We start from the raw sequence: 19,906 nt of genomic DNA, 5'->3' as shown, positions 1-19,906 counted from the left end.
CAGTATTTCGGTTCCGGATAGATAGATATCCGTAACTTGTTTGTGGATTATCGGGTCCGGTTCAAATACGGGGCGGTTCTGGATCCAGAGCGGGTATAGGTCACAACTCCAAAGTATTCGAGAAATTATTTACATTTAAATATAATTATAATTTCTTAAACATCTCATATAATAAATCATTACAATATAAATTAAAAACTACTGCAAAATAAAAATTATACTATTAATCATGTTTATAAATAATAAAATATATCATGCTACATAGCAAAATAAAAATAATAACTCTAAATTATTAGTTGGTTGTTGGTTGTTTGGAGTACTCATGGTGTAACAAAAAATATTGAATTCAGTTTTTTGTTAATAGCTTTTGAATTCAGGAGGATGGAGGAGATATAATTTTTAGAAAGTAAAATATTAGAGATGATGATTTCATTTTCTATAATTCAAAAAAATTTATGAATTGAATGTAATAGAAGAAAAAAGGTATAAAATAAGCTGGTTATGGAAGAATAAATTTGACAATCATGTGTCGTGTGTCACATGTGTATAATATAGAACAAAAATTAAAGGGGCGTAATTAAAGGGCTAGTTAAGGATGTAATTAAAGGGTAGTGTAAAACAATAGCATAAATTTGGTTAAGTTTTATCAAATTATAGCTCAGCTGAAATATATTATCTAACACAAAAAATTGATGCAGAGTTATTAATATATATTTTATCGGGTATTTATACGGGTATCGGGTCCGGTCCGGTTATGTGTCGGATAATTAAATGATACCCATATCCTACCCATTACAGTATCGGTTCCGGTTCGGATCCGGGTCGGATATTAAATTATTAATTTTGTACCCATACCCATAATTTAATCAGTTATATTTTTTAAACCATACCCTATCCAAATTAATCGGATCCGGGTCAGTTCCGGGTCGGATCCGGTTCGGTTCCGGGTCGGATCCGGTTCGGTTCCGGATCGGATCCGGGTAATCGGGTAAAAGTAGCACCTCTAGCGAAAACCTTATTTTTTTTCCAGGGTGTATGTATTTGTTTTGTTTTTTTAAAAATATTTATTATATAGTTGTAATTGTGTTATTTGTTTGAAAATAGTTGTAATTGTGTTGTTTTTGTTTTAAAAATAGTTCTAATTGTATTTTTTTTTGTTTAATTCATTTGTTCGATATGTTGTTACGAAATAAAAACAACAAATAAAAAATCAAAATAGTACGATAAATAAACTGTATCTGACAAAATAAGCATCCTGATATAATAAATCATAGTATCTGACAAATACTACAGTAAAAAAAGTACGAAAATAAGGTACAATCTAATAGTCAGAAGTACTGAACGGCTGCCTCTGTCTCCTGGCCCTCAAGCCCCGAATCCGCAGCGCAAGTGGCGTGTGGTCGAGAGAATCATCTGACTCAGCGGCCTTAGCATCCTATACAATCTCAATCGACTGCTGGACTGCAGGACCAAATGCTATTGTCTATGCAGTCTCAGCTGGCTAGGCACATCTCTTGATAGGATCATCCATGGAGAAGGGAGGATATTGTGTGGAGGTGCCAGCAAAGTCTGGACAGGGAGGATACTGAGTCAGCTGTGCGGAAATGTCAGGAAATGGCGAAAATGGGTGAGGCTGAACAAACCCCGGTAGATATACAGAAGGCATCGACTGAGTCAGAACGTAACCCAGAGAATACAAACCATCGGGGTTTGTATCGAGATTGAAACCCAACTCCTCCTACAAATTTACAAATTAGTTATGCATTATTTAATTTTTTTAAAATCATACCACATTTGTATATTTTTAAAAATCATAGCACATGATGCGCATCCTGAGTAGGGACTTACTCCTAAGTCTGCGCGGCATGAGTAGGGACGGTTTTCTCTGCGGCTCGCTGGCACAACGTCTCAGCACCTTTGTCGAACGCCTGACCGACAGTCTCAGCAGCCTGGACCGTAGCCCAAATAGCCTCATCACCAGCGTACGTGACGTAGATATCAGGCTCATCCGATATGTCATCAATGGCATCACATCTAGGCAATCCTGCACATCTCAGGAGAGAGTCAAGGCACGTCTTGTACCCACATGCGCACACTGCAGGTACATTGTGCTTGAGGATGGCTTTCCCAAGCCTCTTCCAGCCCCGCACTATGGCCATTGTCGCCGCTATGACGCAGCTTTTCACCAAATATAAAGCATGCAAAAATGAGAGTAAAACAATACATAAATATTGTACAGATGTAAATATTACAAGTTTTTTAAAGTAAACATACCGTAGATGCAAACGATGCACCGACTGGAATGATACCATGGATCCGTCCAAACCAATCCCTCAACCTCGGTGCGCGCTTGTGAGGGTTGTCGGTGATACACCACTCTAAATACACCGTGTACGCGCCATTCTCCTGATACCAATCTCCATAATGTTGGGGTTTACGGTGCTGTAACCAAAAACCCGTTTAGGCTTAAGTTGCGGAATGACCATAGAACAAAAATTTCTACGGCCAACTTAAGCTCAGGATTAAACGGGGTATGTCAGGAAACTTTCCAAGACGGTCCACCTTCAGTATTCCTTTAGCATCAAAACCCAATTTAATCCTTTTTACAGATCTACTCCATGATTGATTTCTAAAACTTTAATCTACTTACCAATTAAATAGATTAATATAGCATATTTATACCTTGTTTCCAAATAACAGTTGGAATGCAGACCGAGCGAGTAGAGCCTCACCAGGGAAGGAATCGACTCGGAGTATCACACGTGTGATACCTCTATCGGTTATCCACCAGTACTAACCGGAGAGCGGTTTATTTCTCCTGCCAGAAATACCGTAAACCGCGGAATTATGCAAAAACACTATTCACAGGAAAAAGACGAAAACCCGTAAATACGAATTTTCGGTTGCTCAGTTTCATCAATATGCAAAACTGACATACCGCGAAATTCGGTAAAACACTATTCATCAATCCCGTAAATATACTTCACAACAACTCGCAAGATTATACGTCAACTACGTATAACTTTCTTTTCTCGACCGAAACACTATTTGGGAGAGAAACCGAGAAAGAGAGAAAATACCGATTCATTTCGACATGAAATGGTATGAGTAAATTAGTGATTTTTCTCTCTACCCCTCCACCTCTATTTATAGGGTTTAGGGTCGGTTGCCAAAAGACCAAAATGCCCTCCAAGTTCGGCCTATTTACAAGATATGTCATTGAATGGATAAGGATGACATGTCATGTGGATAAGATCGATGACGTGTAATCTGGATAGGATCGATGACATGTCATGCGGATAAGGACGAATATGAAAAGACCCGAATGCCCTCGGCCCGAACACAAATAATGCTCGTATAATTATTCTGAACAATTATATATATTTTTCTTGCGGTTGCTTGTTTCGGTATCGATGACGTGTCATCTGGATAGGATCGATGACATGTCATGCGGATAAGGACGAATCTGAAAAGACCCGAATGCCCTCGACCCGAATACAAATAATATTCGTATAATTATTCTGAACAATTATATATATTTTTCTTGCGGTTGTTGTTTCGGTAATTTATACAATGTGTCATGCACATTTATAAATTAACCGGTTAACTTTTATACAACGTGTCACACACGTTTATAAATTAACCAATGTTTTTGCTTATTATTTTTACATAACATTTATAATTTAATTATAACACGTATAATTAATTATAACCATCTTACTATTGATCATAACCAATTTATAATCAATCACAATAAGATTCTCCGATTAACTCCTATATGGTGTGACCCAATAGGATCTGTGTTATGTTGGTAAATAGAGCTAAAACTGTTTTAACTTCTATAATCATGAGTGGCATCTGGCAACACATCATGACCATCCAATTACACAGATGATGCTGTACAGTACAATATCACGATCCAATAAACAATTTACTTGTGTCTGTTCTTCTGTCTCATAGCTATCAGATCAGTTTCAAGGTAGATGTGTGTCATCCTTGCTAACTGAATCTTTTCTTGATCTTAAGAAGATTATCAAATATAATTACTCTTGTAATTATACCGCTAGCAGATAATCTAACTCTACCAAGGGGCCCAGTGATGCTATAGCTCGTATAGAGATACGAGGGACAATAGTACTTTTGGTAAACCATCACTACCTCAGCTAAGCCATGTATACCGAAGAGCTACCGTTATAACTGCATTTTACTGACAGCGTTTGATAACAATTACACATATACATTTCTTAGTAGGAAAGATGAATACCTCATACTTTAGAACTTAACACTGAATGAAAACATTAATGACACGAACACAATTCTATTTAATGTTTCATTCGGGGTCTGTCAAATACCATGTTCTTAGAACATGTATCTATGTGATTAAAATGACATCTCGTGTCAGGTGGTTTGTAAAACTTAACCATCTTTTAATCCACATACTAACCTTATCGCGGTAATTAGTGTTCCTGCTAATTTCCTTGGTAAGTGACTATTTAAGAGTATATATCATCTATATTATGGAGTTTCACAATTTCAGTCATGAACTCGAAATGATCCATAAATGCAATAATACTCAAGGCAACAAAATGATAAACATTCAATTCATGAACAAAGCTTTATGATAATTTATCGTATTATTGACTTCTAGATTATTACAAACTAACACATAAGGCTTGTATTTTTTTTTAAATAAGTCAGATATTACAATCATAAAGATTTAATAGAGACATTAAAAAAATAGATTCTTACTCTAGAGGTACGTCCATGTGATGCTGCTCCTCAGCTATGGGTGGGGTAGCAGCTAATGCCAACTGGACGTATTCTCTGCGCCAATGCGCCCAGTCTCTACCCGGAGAGATATCCCTGGCTAAATGAAGCTGTCGCCAAGTGTCCTCACTAATCGGTATCGGGAGAGGAGCTGTCTGGCGCAATCCGAACTGTCTCATGACCCGTCCGGGATAATGATACTCGACAATATGAATTTAGTAGGTTTTTTTTTTAATAAAGATTGTCTATCTGAAATTTATAAAGTAAATTGAAAATACAGTACCTGATAACATATGAGCGGCACCTCGGGACGCCAATAATGCTCTTGCTGCCGACATCTCTCAGGCAATATCTCAAGGTAGGTTTGATGTACCCCATCTACCTCAACATGAACTTATTATAGATTTTAACACTTACATCAATCCAAGTGCCATGATGTACAAATTTATTTAGATCAAATTTACAATAAAATAAGAACTTACATATTCTCTGTAGGGCTCCCAGGTCACATACTCTAGATCATCCCTGAGATGCTCGATCTCCTGTCTCCAGTGATTGATGCCGAGTGTCTTGCCATTACCTACCCCGACATAGGTCTTCGGTTAGCCATACCTATGTGCGTATGCAGGGCATGTGTTTGGCTCAGGCCTGCCCCAATCCGGCACATCTGTCTTGCAAGTGATTATCGGATGACCAACAATCAGATGCGCCCAGGACCAATGCTGCAACAACATGCATGGTCCAATAAAGGTCTTGTTCTTCTTTAGGCAGGCTTGATTAAGACCCCTGTACAATGTTAGTGTTAACAACAGGTCTAGTGCTGGTATTTTCCATATTAAATTTTTTTAACAATAATTTCAAGTCACATACCTATACAAGCACGCCAGAGTCGCAGCCCCCCAATTGTACTTGCCCGCATTGGGTAAATCAGCCAACAACGGGAGATAGCACACCAGCACCTGATCTACGTGTGAATGAGGGAACAACTTGCAAGTGATCATCTCTATAATGTATGAATGCAGGTACTGATCAATGGTGGCCTATTATTTATTTTAATTAGAACATTTTTTAGAAGAAAACTTAAATTTTCTATAAATAAATAAGATAAAATTTAAGTACCTAAGAGGGATGACTACTAGGAGCTGGAAACTCCTTGAAGGCGGCTCTCAGCTAACCAAGCTGATGATACCGGGGGAGATCTGGGTCTTTGCGCCTCTCTTCTTCTCTTTCTACAGCTGAGAGTGCAGTATCCCTAGCAAATCCTGGCACAAGGACCTTAATGCCCATCACAGGCTCCCCGACAATAGTCATGCCCCACAGACAGCTGACATCCTGTAGGGTGACTGTCATCTCAGCGTGGGAGAGATGGAATAAGTAGGTCTCGGGGCGCCATCGCTCAATGAGACCAGAGCACAGTCCCTCATCAGCATTCTCCTCGACCATATGGGATAGCTGATACAATCCCATGGCACGTAATGTCCCAGCATAGGCCGTCTGGTACTTAAGCCACATCTTGTTGTGGCGTACCATAACTGCATCTAGTCCCTAAATTAAAAAAAATGTCAGATCATTCAAATAAAATTAGAATATATTAAATATATAAAACTTACCCCAGTGGCAGCCTCTAATATACGGTGCTCTGCGTTCGGGTACTAGAGAAAGTCTAATACCCGATCAATGCGGTGCCGGGGGACCACAGATGTCAACGCCTCTTGAACGTACTGTGACATCTCAAACGGAGTGGGTATGGGGGCTGCACCTCGACTGGAAGAAGGTATATCTCTCATAGATGCCATGTTGTATTTAATATTCTGGTCTTATTAGGATTTGCAATTATATTTTGGTCTTAATTTTGGCAGCTACTTTAAATTTGGACCTAATTTACTTGGTCTGTTAAAAATAATTACTTTTGGTAAAATAAACTAATTATTTTGGTCAATAACTAATTTTGATACAGATCGATATTTATTTTGGCCAATAACTAAGTTTGGTACAATTCGATATTTATTTTGGTCAATACGATGTGTCTCGGTTACATAAATCATAAATTCTAAACCCTACTCCTACTACACCTACTTAAAATTTGGACCTAATTTACTTGGTCCGGTAAATATAAGTACTTTTGGAAAAATAAACTAATTATTTTGAGATATAACTAATTTTGGTACAATTTGATATTTATGTTGGTCGATAACTACTTTTGGTACAGTTCGATATTTATTTTGGTCAATAACTAATAACTAAGTTTGGTTCAATTCGATATTTATTTTGGTCAATATCTAAAATCACAAATTCTAAACCCTTGATAAGCCTAAATTATATACATATTTGATCTGATTTTTAACACGAAATAATATCAAATATCTTGTATTTTAAATATAAAGTGAATATAATACACTCAGAATCAAGTTACTGTGTTTGTTTGGTTTTAATTTGCAGAAAATGAAGAAAAATGCTTAGTGCAGACGCACAGTTTGCGATATGGCCGCATTAAGTACTTATATGGATTTCTGGACGCACGCCAATTTTAAAAAGGTATAATAAGCTATTCATTAAAATCCGTGCGGACGCACGGATTTCGATGCAGCCGAAATCTGGACGCATAGGAAAAACCGAGCCCATTGCGGGTGGCCTGGCCGCACTGTAGCAGAACGCATAACTGAAGCCTGAACTTTAAATAGCCATAACTTTTGACTCGTAACTCCGTTTTGGACGTATGACTACTTTTTGGAAAGCTAACAAGAAAATCTAACACCTAAGAATCTAAAAAAAAGGAAACTTGGAGTCGGAGCATCTTCCTGGACTCGCAGACAGCCAGAAATACGCGTTTTTGACACGGTTTCTATTTCTGGCGCACCAAGGACGTTTTTTGACAGCCAAATGTGGACAAGGCAACCTGAGAAACAATCCAAATATAACACCCACTAACTCCACTTCCTAGCCTCTTAATTGGGCATAACCCTTGGCTATAAAAGAGGGGGTTCATTCCCATTCAAAACAACACAACACAACACAACTCTCATCTCTCTCTCACCCCTTGGTGCTATCCATTTCCATAAAATACACACTTAGCGTAAAATTCTGCAGCCAAGGAAAACTTTTCAAGGAGGGAGAAGAAGGAGATTCGAGCAAGAAGTCGGCAAAATTGAGGGTTTTGATCCAAGAAAGGGTGTAATCATTTCTTCTTATTTTTGTCAATTTTTATAATGGATCTCTCCATGAGGGAGTAAATCTCTCTCTAGGGGTTTAGGTCAATACATGAACTTGTTTAATTGTATCTTATTCGGTTATTTGTTTTTATTATGATTATTTTATGGGATTTCATTGTTAATTTCTGTGATTTATCATTTGTGTTGATTACATAGTTTATTACTTGAAATCGCAGTAGTCCCGCTTTGGAATCGCTTTGTTATGCAAAGAATCCAAAGAAGTTAGGATGAGAGGAGAGTACCAAATTATGAACACAAATATCTTAGGTTTTGGGTTATAAGCGACCGTACTTTGATATCCATAACCGGAACTATAGAAATTAAGGGTTAGGGTTTGGTGAAGAATGACCATGAAATCAAAGCCCTACTTAGGACACCTAGATTAATTAAGTATTGATATGTATTTTGTGTAAATGTGATTGTTAAATATCCCTTTATGATGATGACAGCACCTAAAATTCGAGGAACATTAACCCAACCCACCAAAATACTTATATCAATAATTAGTCAATATAGGCTAACAAGAGCTTAATGAGTCTAGATAACTAGGGTGAAGAACGACCGTGAAGTCTGAAATTATCTAGGCACGTTATTAATTCACGACCGTGACCCTTTTTAACACTTTAGGTTAGAAACCTCATCAAATCATACATGAATTTAAACAATACCGAATATATAGAATTAACAAGGGATTGTATACCAAATGCCCCTAGATCTTCCAATTCTTGAAAACAACCAAGATTCGATTTTACTTTTATTGTTTTAAACCTCCTCTTCTCGGGTATTGAACCTAAAAACCTTAGAATTGTTAGAACAAACCCCCCCCCCCCCCCCCCATTTAATTTTACTTTCTTTCACAAATCTGAAACAAATCGATAGAGTTAAAGATTAGTATTTCCCGATTTCATTGTGGATCGATACCCAAAGTACTACAATGATAGGTTGTGCGCTTGCAACTAACCTTTCTTTGAGTATTTAGATTTATAAATTTAAAGGCATAAAGAGTATAAAATAATCACAATTCCCTATCTCCAAAATACTCAACAACCCTAAATCCTAATCCTACTCCTAAACAAAAAATGAAATTAGAAAGAAGAAGAAACTTATCCGATTCGAAGGGATTGAAATTTTTTTGAAATTGTGAGAAAATCCGGCACTAGCAGCCCCTATTTATAGGGCCGGGGTGGCCGCATCCCCTAGAAGCGGCCATGGCCGCATCCTCTAGAAGCGGTCCATAATAGGTGCAAGGTGGCCGATTCTAGGAAATACATCCATGACATTTTAAAAAAATTTCAGAAAAAAATAGTGTTTTGATTTATTGTTTTTCATAATACAGTATATTTAAAAATTTCGGGGTTTGCACCCCTTTGTTTGGTAGCATGAAACTGAATTTTCTGTTTTAATGCAGCTAGAAATATCAGTGTTTTCATTATATTTTATTAAAAACCATAATTCAGATATATATTTCTTATTATGCATATATTTAATCACTTTAATGATATTGTTTAATTAAGAAAAATACTATGAAACTTGCATTAAACTGAGATCAATTTAAAATCTGATTTGTCACACGTTAAAATATCATGAAGATTCCACCCTTAAAATTTTAAGTTGATTAACTAAAATTTGAATGATATCAAATTGACTAAAATTTAATAAAAAAACATTCTTAAATAATGAAGAGCATATCTATAATTTGAAAAGAATATGATTTTAATATATGATGGTTAGAATTATCTTATAAAAGAATATGATTTAAATATCTCCGTTTAGTGTTCTTTTCATGTTTGACAGCTATGGAACAATGAAATTTCCGTGATGATACTTGAATTCGTGTTACTAATCCTATGCAAATATGTTTGACAGCTGTTGAAATAGTAAAATAATACATTATTGGAATGTCACTATTCTAGCATCATTCATTGATTTGTCGGAGCAGCCCTATGTACAGATTTAATTAGTTACCTATAACTATATAACTATAAGAGTAAGGCTACGGAGCTATGGATTGAATAGAGGGTTACAGTGTTACGGCTAAATATTCAAGTTTTTAAAATTTTAGAAAATTCTCTCTATTCTTATTCTTATATTAAGCATATAGATGTTCTAATTTGCCAGTGAATATCAACCCTTCAGTAAAATAATATTTTTTATTTTATGCATCTTTTTTATGTTGTTTTAAATGAAGAAATCTAAATTTATTTAGACACGAACTCGCCACATTATTTTACGTGTTTCTTTTTATTTTTTAAATGTCATTTAAGGTACTTTTGAATTGATTGATAATTAATTGGAAATGTCTTCATTTCTTTTCTTTTTTTGTATTATTTAAAAAAAATATTATTTGCCATTTAATAATTTAATTTAAGTAAATATTTTCTTATTCTTTATTTTTTGTTTGTTTTGTTCTATTTGTATGAAGGCTAGATATACTTTTGAGTAGAACTAGGGTGTTCTTAAATTCTTCAAGTCTCTTGGTGAACTCAAGTCTAAAACTCGTTAAATTAGCTTTAAATGACGAATCTGAACCGTTGAAACTCACCTACCTTATGAGTGATGCATCTACATGTAAAATTTTTAAATATTCAAATTAATTTAGTTTAAAGTCAAGCGGTCAAAACTATAAAGTTAATAAATTAATTTTAATGTATTTATCTGTTGAACATATATTGACCACTTGACTCTATGCAATTTTTTTTTTTTTAAATGTAAACGCATCACTCGTAAATTAAACGGGTTTCAATAGTTTGGATTCATCATTTAAAGCTGATTCAATAAGTTTTAAACTTGAGTTCACCAAGAAAATTGGTGAACTTAAGAACACTCTAGTTCTACTCTATACATTTTGCATAAGGACTCTATATCTCTACGGCTACATGCGTACAACCGATTTTTTTATTTATATCCAAAAAATATATAAATTAAAAAAACTAACCAAACCTCTTATTTATTTCGAAAACTACCCAAACTGGAAAAAAATTTTCCGGTTTCAATACCAATTTCTGAAATTTTTTTTTTCCGGAAATTGGATATTAAATCCGGAATAATTTTTTTCGGATTTAGGATTTTTTTTTATTTAGGAAATTTTTTTTTTCCGAATTTTTTTTTCATTTTTCAGTTTTTATACTTTATTTATTTTTTGTATTGAAGTATTACAAATATTTAATATATTTTTTTAAAAATAGATGGAATACTATATAATTTGATTTATTCGAAAGACTGCTACAAATAATCCGGATCAACATTTTTCATGCCGGATTTTTTACGGCCGTAAGAAAAATTAATATTATATAATATATGTATATATAATATAATATATGTATGTATATGTATATATAATATAATATATGTATGTATATGTATATATAATATAATATATATGTTAAAATTTTTATACTAAAACTTTTTATTCGACCCGAACCGTTCAACAAAATTTTTTATTTGATCCGAATCGTTCAAAAACAGTGATTTTCTACCCATCTTAAAAAATAGTAAATTTTTTTCAAAAATTATAAAATTTCAACCCTAACCATATTTTAGTATGGATATCATGTTGAACGGTTCAGATCGACAATTTAGACTTTGAATATGAAGAAAATGAAGATATAAAATATGAGGTATGATGAGGTATAAAAAAAATGAGGCATTGGAACCCTCGTTTAGTGCCTCAAAAATTCAGTTTAAGTTTTCGTTCAACGGTAGGCGTTCAACGATCGGTATTTTCAAAGTTTTCAAAGTCCAAACAGTCCATCCAAACCGCTCAACATGGTTGATATTTTAAAATGTGCTTGCAGATCAAATTTTACATTTTTCTAAATTTTTTTACTATTTATTAAGATGGGTACAAAAATTCAATGGTTTGAATATAGCGATTTTGTTAAATACTTAATAAATAGTAAAAAAATTCAAAAAAATATAAAATTTGATATGCAAGCACATTTTAACATATATATACATATACATATATTATATTATATTAATTTTTCTTATGGCCATAAAAAATTTGACATGAAAAATGTTGATCCACATTATTTGTAGCAGTCTTTCGAATAAATCAAATTATACAATATTCCATCTATTTTAAAAAAAATATATTAAATATTTGTAATACTTCAATACAAAAAATAAATAAATTATAAAAACTGAAAAATGAAAAAAAAAAAATTCCTAAAAAAAAAAAGTCCTAAATCCGGAAAAAATTATTCCGGATTTAATATCCAATTTTCGGAAATTGGTATTGAAACCGGAAATTTTTTTTCCGGTTTGGGTAGTTTTCGAAATAAACAAGAGGTTTGATTAATTTTTAAAATTTATATATTTTTTTGGATATAAATAAAAAAATCGGCGCGTACAAGCATATGGTATTGTATCCGCAGTTCCACACCCAAAAGATAAACATGCTTTATGTTTTCTTTTATTCCTACTTATATATTATATTGATATACACTTCTCCCAAACATTATTGTCAATAGTTGTCTTAATATTTCAAATTTATTTTTTGTTCTTCTTAAATGCATCCTTTAGTTTTACATTAATGAGCAATTAAATACTGACTCTGCTTATTCAGTTTTATATTAAAAGTTTGTAGAACTATTAGTTGAAGATAGTTTAGAAGGGAGAGATTGAAGATTGCATATAATTTATTAGAAAATAAAGCAATAATTGTTAAGGGAAAAAAAATGAAATGACCATCTACGCTTGCTTGCAGATTAACCTCTTAGAGCAATAGGTCTGACTTAATATCCCGTTAGATTTCTATTATAAATTAATTATTCTCTTTTAATAGTGTTGTACCTGATAAAAAAAACAGAGATGTTAAGAATGTAAATGTCCTGATTCATCAACAATTATAATTAAAAATAAATAAAATTTTGAATTGAATATGTTTCCATTACAATGCAAAGACACAATACTAATAACTAAAGCGTTAAGTGCGGATAATGAGAAAGACCATAACGATCATGAAGATTGAATTTCTCCTATTAAATATTGCGTCTTAAATGTTTGTTTAGTTGGTGTAAAATGCTATGTTTCTTATACTGTGATAGTGGGATGGATAGTAATTGAAGTTGAAGTTGGAGATATTTTTACATTTGAAGTAGAATCAGTGTGTTTTAAGCTCAACAAAATATTTTTGTAAACTTAATTTTTAAATTTATTGAAATAACTTCAAACAACAAATAAGTTATTGCCATCCATTAACTTTATAAGTATTTCGTTTACCTAACAATTTGAATTTGTTGTATAAAGTTATTTTGATAGATTTTCGAATTATATTCATCAAAGATCTTGCTAAGCTTAAAAGTACCAATTTTTACTTTTTCATTTTGTGGTCTGAATTTATAGCATAGATCGTCTATACTAAGTTTTTGTAAATTGTTTTCTTTCGGAAAGTAATGAAAACTGGTTCTTCCTATTTTTGGTAATATATATTTTTTTAGTTTGAAAGTAAATACTTCCTTTTACTTTAATAGTTTAATATAATCTATCTTGTGAAATTTATGTTTGACAAAAATAGAATCAATGAGGGATTTTGCGGCGATTTTTATTAATATCCCTAAAACAAATTAAAATTTTAAAAATGTCCCTGCTCCCAATTTTTTTTTAAAAATGCCCTGACCGCCTGGGCTTCGGGCGGCCCAAAAAAGCCTGTGAGGCGCCACCCCCTGGGGCGGCCCAAAGCACAAGTGAGGCGCCACACAGCAGGGCGCCTCATGTGTGTGTGTGTGTTTTTTTTTTTTTTTTTTTTTTAGAGAAATGTTAGTATTTTGATTTGAATAATTTTGTGAAGAAAAACGGATTAAAATTCATAATAAATCCAGGAATTTAAAATTCAAATACATTACTAAATAATACAGTACCGTCGAGTCCATAGAATAAGGTAACATAAAATTCATACAGCAACAACCAGTTCAAATATCAATTATACAAACCGTTACAGTTAAAACATAAAATACTACAACAACATACAATTGGGGTCTAAGCCTTACGAGACGAGGAGCTTGCTCCCTTTTTTTCCTCAGCCCGACGGACGCACGCAGGACACTCCCACATAGTGAGACGAGCGTCGTTCAGCAGATCTGCATGCGGGTCCATGCAATTGGGATGAACAGCTTTGCCACATTTATAACAGAAGAACATATCCACCATATCTCCGTTCAGCTCACATAAGCAGCACTGTCCCCATCCAGGTGGAGGGACCCTGTCCACCCAGCCTTCCATCAGCATTTTTCTAATTGATGGATCAAGAGTGCTCAGAAATTCTTCATTATTTTTGGGTGAAAACAATCTTTCCAAATTCCTCATCGCGTAGGCTTCAGCCGTCCAAAAATTATTAATGAGTGCTCTTTTTGCTTCGCGTTCGGTTTCAGTTCTTCCTCTATTTTTTTCAACTTTGGGTGCCATTATAACTAGGGTTTCAAGTGACAGCAATTGATTAGGAAGGCTAATTATGTGCGTAATTAAATACTAACTGTACAGTAATCAACGGCTAATTAGAAAATAATTAGAAAATATATAAAAAATAATTGAAATAAATATTTTAAAAATAATTAAAAGAAATATTTAAAAAATAATTACAAAAAATATTTAAAAAATTATTAAAAAATTATTTAAATTACCTGTAGCTGTAGTCGCCCAGAAAATCGCCCGAAATCGCCTTGAGCGCTTTCTCCCTTCTTTCTGCCTTTGAGGTGGAAGGTAGACTGATGTTGGAGTGAGAAGAGAGAGAGAGAAAAAACGAATAAATAGGCATCCCTAGTGGACCGCCCGTGGCCCAGGCGGTCAGGACCCTAGCAAACTGCCCCTGTCACAGGCGGTCTGCTGGGAGTGTGGGTCGCAAATAGTGAAGAAATTGTAATTACTTGAATATAATTTCTTAGTTTGAATGTAATTACTTGAAGTATACATGTGCTGCTTTTAATTATATTGTTGAACTTTAATTGTATTGTTGAACTTTAATTGTATTGTTGAACTTTAATTGTATTGTTGAACTGTGTTATAATAATGAAATGTAAAGTGCAAACAACATAATACCAACATGAACATAAAATAAAAAAACGTAATGTCAACATAATACAGCAGTCCCATAGTCAAAATACTACAGTCAGAAATATATCACAATAAACAAAAACTCTACAATCATCATCTTCGTCTCCTTCCGGATAGAGACAACCTAGGAGCCGCTACGCCCTTGCCATGCCTGTGCGGCTGCACGCGCCTCTGCGGACTCACATCTCGGAGTGCATCCTCTCCCAAATCCTCCTCATCGTCCCCCATATCCTCATCCTCGTCCCCCGTATACATGTGCTGCGTACCTGTCCTGGCTGCCCGTGGATCAAATCCAGCAGCTGACTCTGCATTGGCGGGCTGTGTACGCAGCTCCCATGGATCTTGCTCCCAGCTTGCAGAATACGTGGAAGGAGGCGGTGCGCCAAATAATGCAGAGACAAAGCCATCTGCAGTCTGAGATGAACTCCCACCAGCCTCAAAGTCATGCTCCATCTCCACTCCATATCGTGGTCTGTGGGAGCCATACGCCTCTGCATCTGTATCTGCCGGGTCCAGCTCATTTATGCTAAATATGGGATCGGCATTCCAACGAGGTGCTCCATCCTAGATTAAATATGGGGTCGCCATCGATACGTAAACCCCATAAGGCGCTCACATCACCAAGGGTGACTGTCATCTCCCTGACCGGGAGATGAAATGTATGAGTCTCAGGTCGCCATCTCTCCGCTAGACCCTGCATCAGAGACACATCGATCCTACTCTGCGGCATGGTGGCAAGCTGATACAAGCCGAGGTTCAAGATGTATCGCTGCATTTCTTTATGGGGGACGTACGGAATCTCAGACCTGCGGTGCCTCACCGTAAGCATGACATCGTCCTGTATTTATTATCAATTTGTCAGACTCAAATCGTGCATCTTTTTTAATAACTCAACAGAATGTCATTTTTTAAAGTATAAAATTCACGTACCTCAAGAGATGCCAATGAGACGCGGTGCTTAACATGATGGGTCCATAGAAGAGGACTAAATGTGTCAGGATCATGCACACCATCTGGAAAATCGGCCTGAGACGACGGATCCGCTCCAGTCGGATCCTCAAAACCCCTGCCAGTCGTATCATCATACGACGACGGGCCCTCTCCAGTCGGATCCACCGAGGACGTGCCAGCTCCACTCGGATCCACAGGATCTGCACCCTCTGCAGGCTCAGCTCGTACTCCCCACCGTCTAACTCTAGGCATACTACATTTGCCAAAAAATATTAATCAAAACATACAATTTATATAAAAAATTTTTAATAAGAAGCATATACAATTCTGGGTTTACTTTTTTAATAAGAATTGCATGTATATAATCCAAAAATAATTGTATGTAAATAAATTGCATTTATATGATGTTCAAAAATATACAATTAATTTTGTTGCATGCATATGCATTTGCATGTATATACAATTAATTTACACTTTGCATGTAAGTAAATTGCATGCATACGCATTTTTTTTTTACAAAAATTAATTTTGTTGAAAATAAATAAACTTTACAAAAAAAAATGCATATACAATTCTGGGTTTATTTTTTGGGTGTATATGCAATTTGTTTACAAAATTAATTTTGCATGTACATGCATTTTTTTTTTGTAAACAAATGCATGCAATTTACTTACAATAAAAAAAATGAGATATAGATGCAATTTACTTACAATAAAAAAATATATATATCATTTTTAAACAAATATTGATATACTTCAAAATAATTAGTTTTACTTCAAATCTTTTATATTCATATATACATGTTTTTTATAAACTATCACAAAAATAATTTTCAAAAAATAAATATGCATATTTTTAAATCATAAACCCTAAATTGAAGTGTAAACCCTAAATTTGTAAGTAATTCACAATTGACAACCATAAACCCTAAATTTAACTATAAACCCTAAATTTAAAAAAAAATTCACAATTCACAACTACAAACCCTAAATTCAACCATATGTCATTCAAGCAATTTTACCATAAATCATAATCCTAAATTCGAGCAATTGCACCAATTCAAGCAATTCAAGCATCCAATTCAAGCAATCAAGCAATTCAACCATCTAATTCAAGCAATCAAGCAATTCAACCATCTAATTCAAGCAATCAAGCAATTCAATCAGCTAATTCAACCATCCAATCGAACCAATTCGACCAATTCAATCAATTCAACTAATTACTAACATTTCACCCTAAACATCGAATCAAACAAAACCGAATCACATTACATCATTTAATCACATTTAACCGAAACCCTAAACCCTAATCAAATCGAAAAAAAGAAAACTCACTTGTTCGATCGAGAGAGAAGCGAATCGAGGCGCGAGGCAGAGAGGAGCCGGCTCGGAACGGCTTCTTTCTTCTTCTTTCTTCTCTTTTTTTTCTCTTTTTTTCCTCTTTTTTTCGGCAGAAACAATGGGGGAGAGAGAGGAGGGGCGGCTCAGATGGGGGGGTTATAGATGGGCAGTGGGGCGCCAGATGGGGGGGCGCCTCACTTGGCTTATGGGGCGCCAGATGGGGGGGCGCCTCACTGGTGTTGTGGGCCGCCATTTGGACCGGCGTCTCACAGGCTTTTTTGGGCCGCCCGAAGCCCAGGCGGTCAGGGCATTTTTAAAAAAAAATTGGGAGCAGGCGCATTTTTAAAATTTTAATTTGTTTTAGGAATATTAATAAAAATAGCCGGGGATTTTGTTTTGAGCGCACTCTTCTTCTTTTTGACTCATAATTTTTTTTAAATCTATCTTTTAAACTGGGTAAAAATCAACTTTCTCTGGATTCTGAGCTCTGACACAGTGACACTATCGACTTTTTAACAGCACCGGAATTTCCTATGAGTCAGTAGACCATGTCTAGTCAAAAAATAGAGAAACGTCTCGTTTTCTCTTCTCTGTTTCATAGATCACATATTACTTGCCTCGATTCCCACACCTCCCTCTCTCTCTCTCTCTCTCTCTCTCTCTCTCTCTCATACACACTGACACACACACCTCCCAAAAAAGTTCCCGACTTTTGTAGTTTTTACACCTCAAGAAAAACCCCACAAAAAAAAAGAGAAAAAAGCTCACCAAAAAAAAGGAATCTCAGTCACTTGCTGTTTGTTAGCTTAGCTCTACGATCAATCTTTCTTGCAAGGAAGAAAAGAATCGCTTTCTTCCTTCTCCTTCCTTTCTCTCTCTGGCATCCTCCTCCTCCCTCCCTCTCTCTCTCACGAACCAAAACCCTACTCTCTCTCTCTCTCTCTCTCACACACACCTGACCACACGCACAAACACACAAAATGAGCGAGCACCAAACAAATGTGATCCTTGCAATAGCCACCCCTCTCTCTTTCCTCCTCTGTCTCTTCTTTCTTTACTTGTATCACTACAACCACCCCTTTTGCAAAAGACTAACACGCCATTTTCGCAAGAGATGCACTGACCTGGCGAGCTCACTAGAGTCAGGTATGATATACGGTACCGAAAGTGAAGGTTTAATAACTTTCTCTGGAGGTGAAAATTTAACAGTGGGTAATATCTTGGAGGCGCCAGGAGAGGTGGTAGGAAAATCAGGTCATAGTACACTGTACCGGGCCTCTATACCTGTGGGTCCTAGTGGTACCAGTTCAGCGAGTGTGTTGCTGAGATTCATCAGGCCTGGCTGTGCTGGCCGCTCTGAGGAGATCGTACCCATTCTGAGAATGCTCGGTACGATTCGGCACCCCAATTTGGTACCACTAAGAGCACTCTATGTGGGTCCCAGAGGAGAGAAATTGCTTGTTCATCCTTTCTATGTAGCGGGCACACTTGCACGCTTTCTCAGAGGTGTGTGCTTTAATTATATATATTTCCTCTTTTGTCAATTTGGAAATTTAAATTTAAAGAAATGAATGGAATTATCTGATTTTGTACTGTACTAAACTACAGAAGGAGTTGATGAAACACAAAAATGGGACATAACTTGTAAGATTTCGATCGGCATTGCGAGAGGATTAGACCACCTTCATAACGGGTTATCAAAGCCCGTTATCCATGGCAACCTGAAAGCGAACAATATACTCCTCGACTCAAACTTCCAGCCTCGTTTATCGGATTTCGGGCTTCAGCTGTTGTTAAACCCGAGTGCATCACAAGAGATGCTTGAATCAGCTGCATCCACTGGCTACAAGCCGCCAGAACTAATGAAATTGAAAGATGTTAGCACCAAAAGTGATATATTTAGTTTCGGTGTGGTTCTACTGGAAATGCTCTCTCCCAAGGAAGAATCCGTACGAGATGGTAGTGTGTTGGCAAGTGAAGAATTGCACGTACCGACTAATTTCAAGGATTTGGTGCTTGAGAGGAAGATAAGTGATGCATTTGGTACCGGGATTTTGACAAAGAACAAAGGCGGTGCAAATGAAGCAAGAATGCAGATGCTTTTTAGACTCACCACAGCTTGTTGTTCTCCTTCCCCGCTTTTGAGACCGGATATTAAGGCTGTATTGCGGCAGCTCGAGGAAATTTGCCGGTGACGGTGAGGGGCCATCATGTAATTTTACTTTTTTTTTTTTTATTACATGGTTGGTAGCAAATGTGCTGGTATAGTAATTTGTATAGCTTTCTTTAAAAGAAATTTTATATATAGGTGGAGTGGTGAACGAAGAATAGCTACATTTAGAATTATATTTAAGTTGCTAAAGGCATGATTTCTCTGTTAACCTTTTTTTATAAATGATGAATCTGATTTACCCCTTGGTTTTTACATTGTTCAACGATACTTCAATGATCATTTGACAAGAAAAAAATTATTTGTGTAACTGGAAATCAAGTCCTATAATTACCATTAAGTATTAACCAAAGCAAAATGTATGATACATTTCTCCTGGACCTGGTAGAGACTAGAGAGGTGTAGTAGCTGTTAGCCAC

The 19,906-nt window shown here is 35.5% G+C and overlaps 1 protein-coding gene across 1 annotated transcript; it reads left to right on the top strand.

Annotated features, from left to right (window-relative positions):
- Positions 1-17,968: 17,968 nt before the first annotated feature.
- LOC144558175 (putative kinase-like protein TMKL1) lies at positions 17,969-19,698 on the top strand. The gene is made up of 2 exons (XM_078306944.1): positions 17,969-18,823; positions 18,926-19,698. The coding sequence occupies exons 1-2, from the start codon at positions 18,298-18,300 to the stop codon at positions 19,510-19,512; spliced, it is 1,113 nt and encodes a 370-aa protein (XP_078163070.1). The 5' UTR covers positions 17,969-18,297; the 3' UTR covers positions 19,513-19,698.
- Positions 19,699-19,906: the final 208 nt, after the last annotated feature.

This window comes from Carex rostrata, chromosome 8, assembly GCF_964058835.1.
Source record: "Carex rostrata chromosome 8, lpCarRost1.2, whole genome shotgun sequence".
Classification (NCBI taxonomy): Eukaryota; Viridiplantae; Streptophyta; class Magnoliopsida; order Poales; family Cyperaceae; genus Carex; species Carex rostrata.
This window is presented reverse-complemented; position numbering and strand designations above follow the sequence as displayed.

Bases quoted from the DNA above. Each gene is read 5' to 3' on its own strand.
- LOC144558175 (XM_078306944.1), top strand. From the start codon at position 18,298: ATGAGCGAGCACCAAACAAATGTGATCCTTGCAATAGCCACCCCTCTC. The intron at 18,824-18,925 runs GTGTGTGCTTTA...ACTAAACTACAG, and splicing joins ACTTGCACGCTTTCTCAGAG to AAGGAGTTGATGAAACACAA.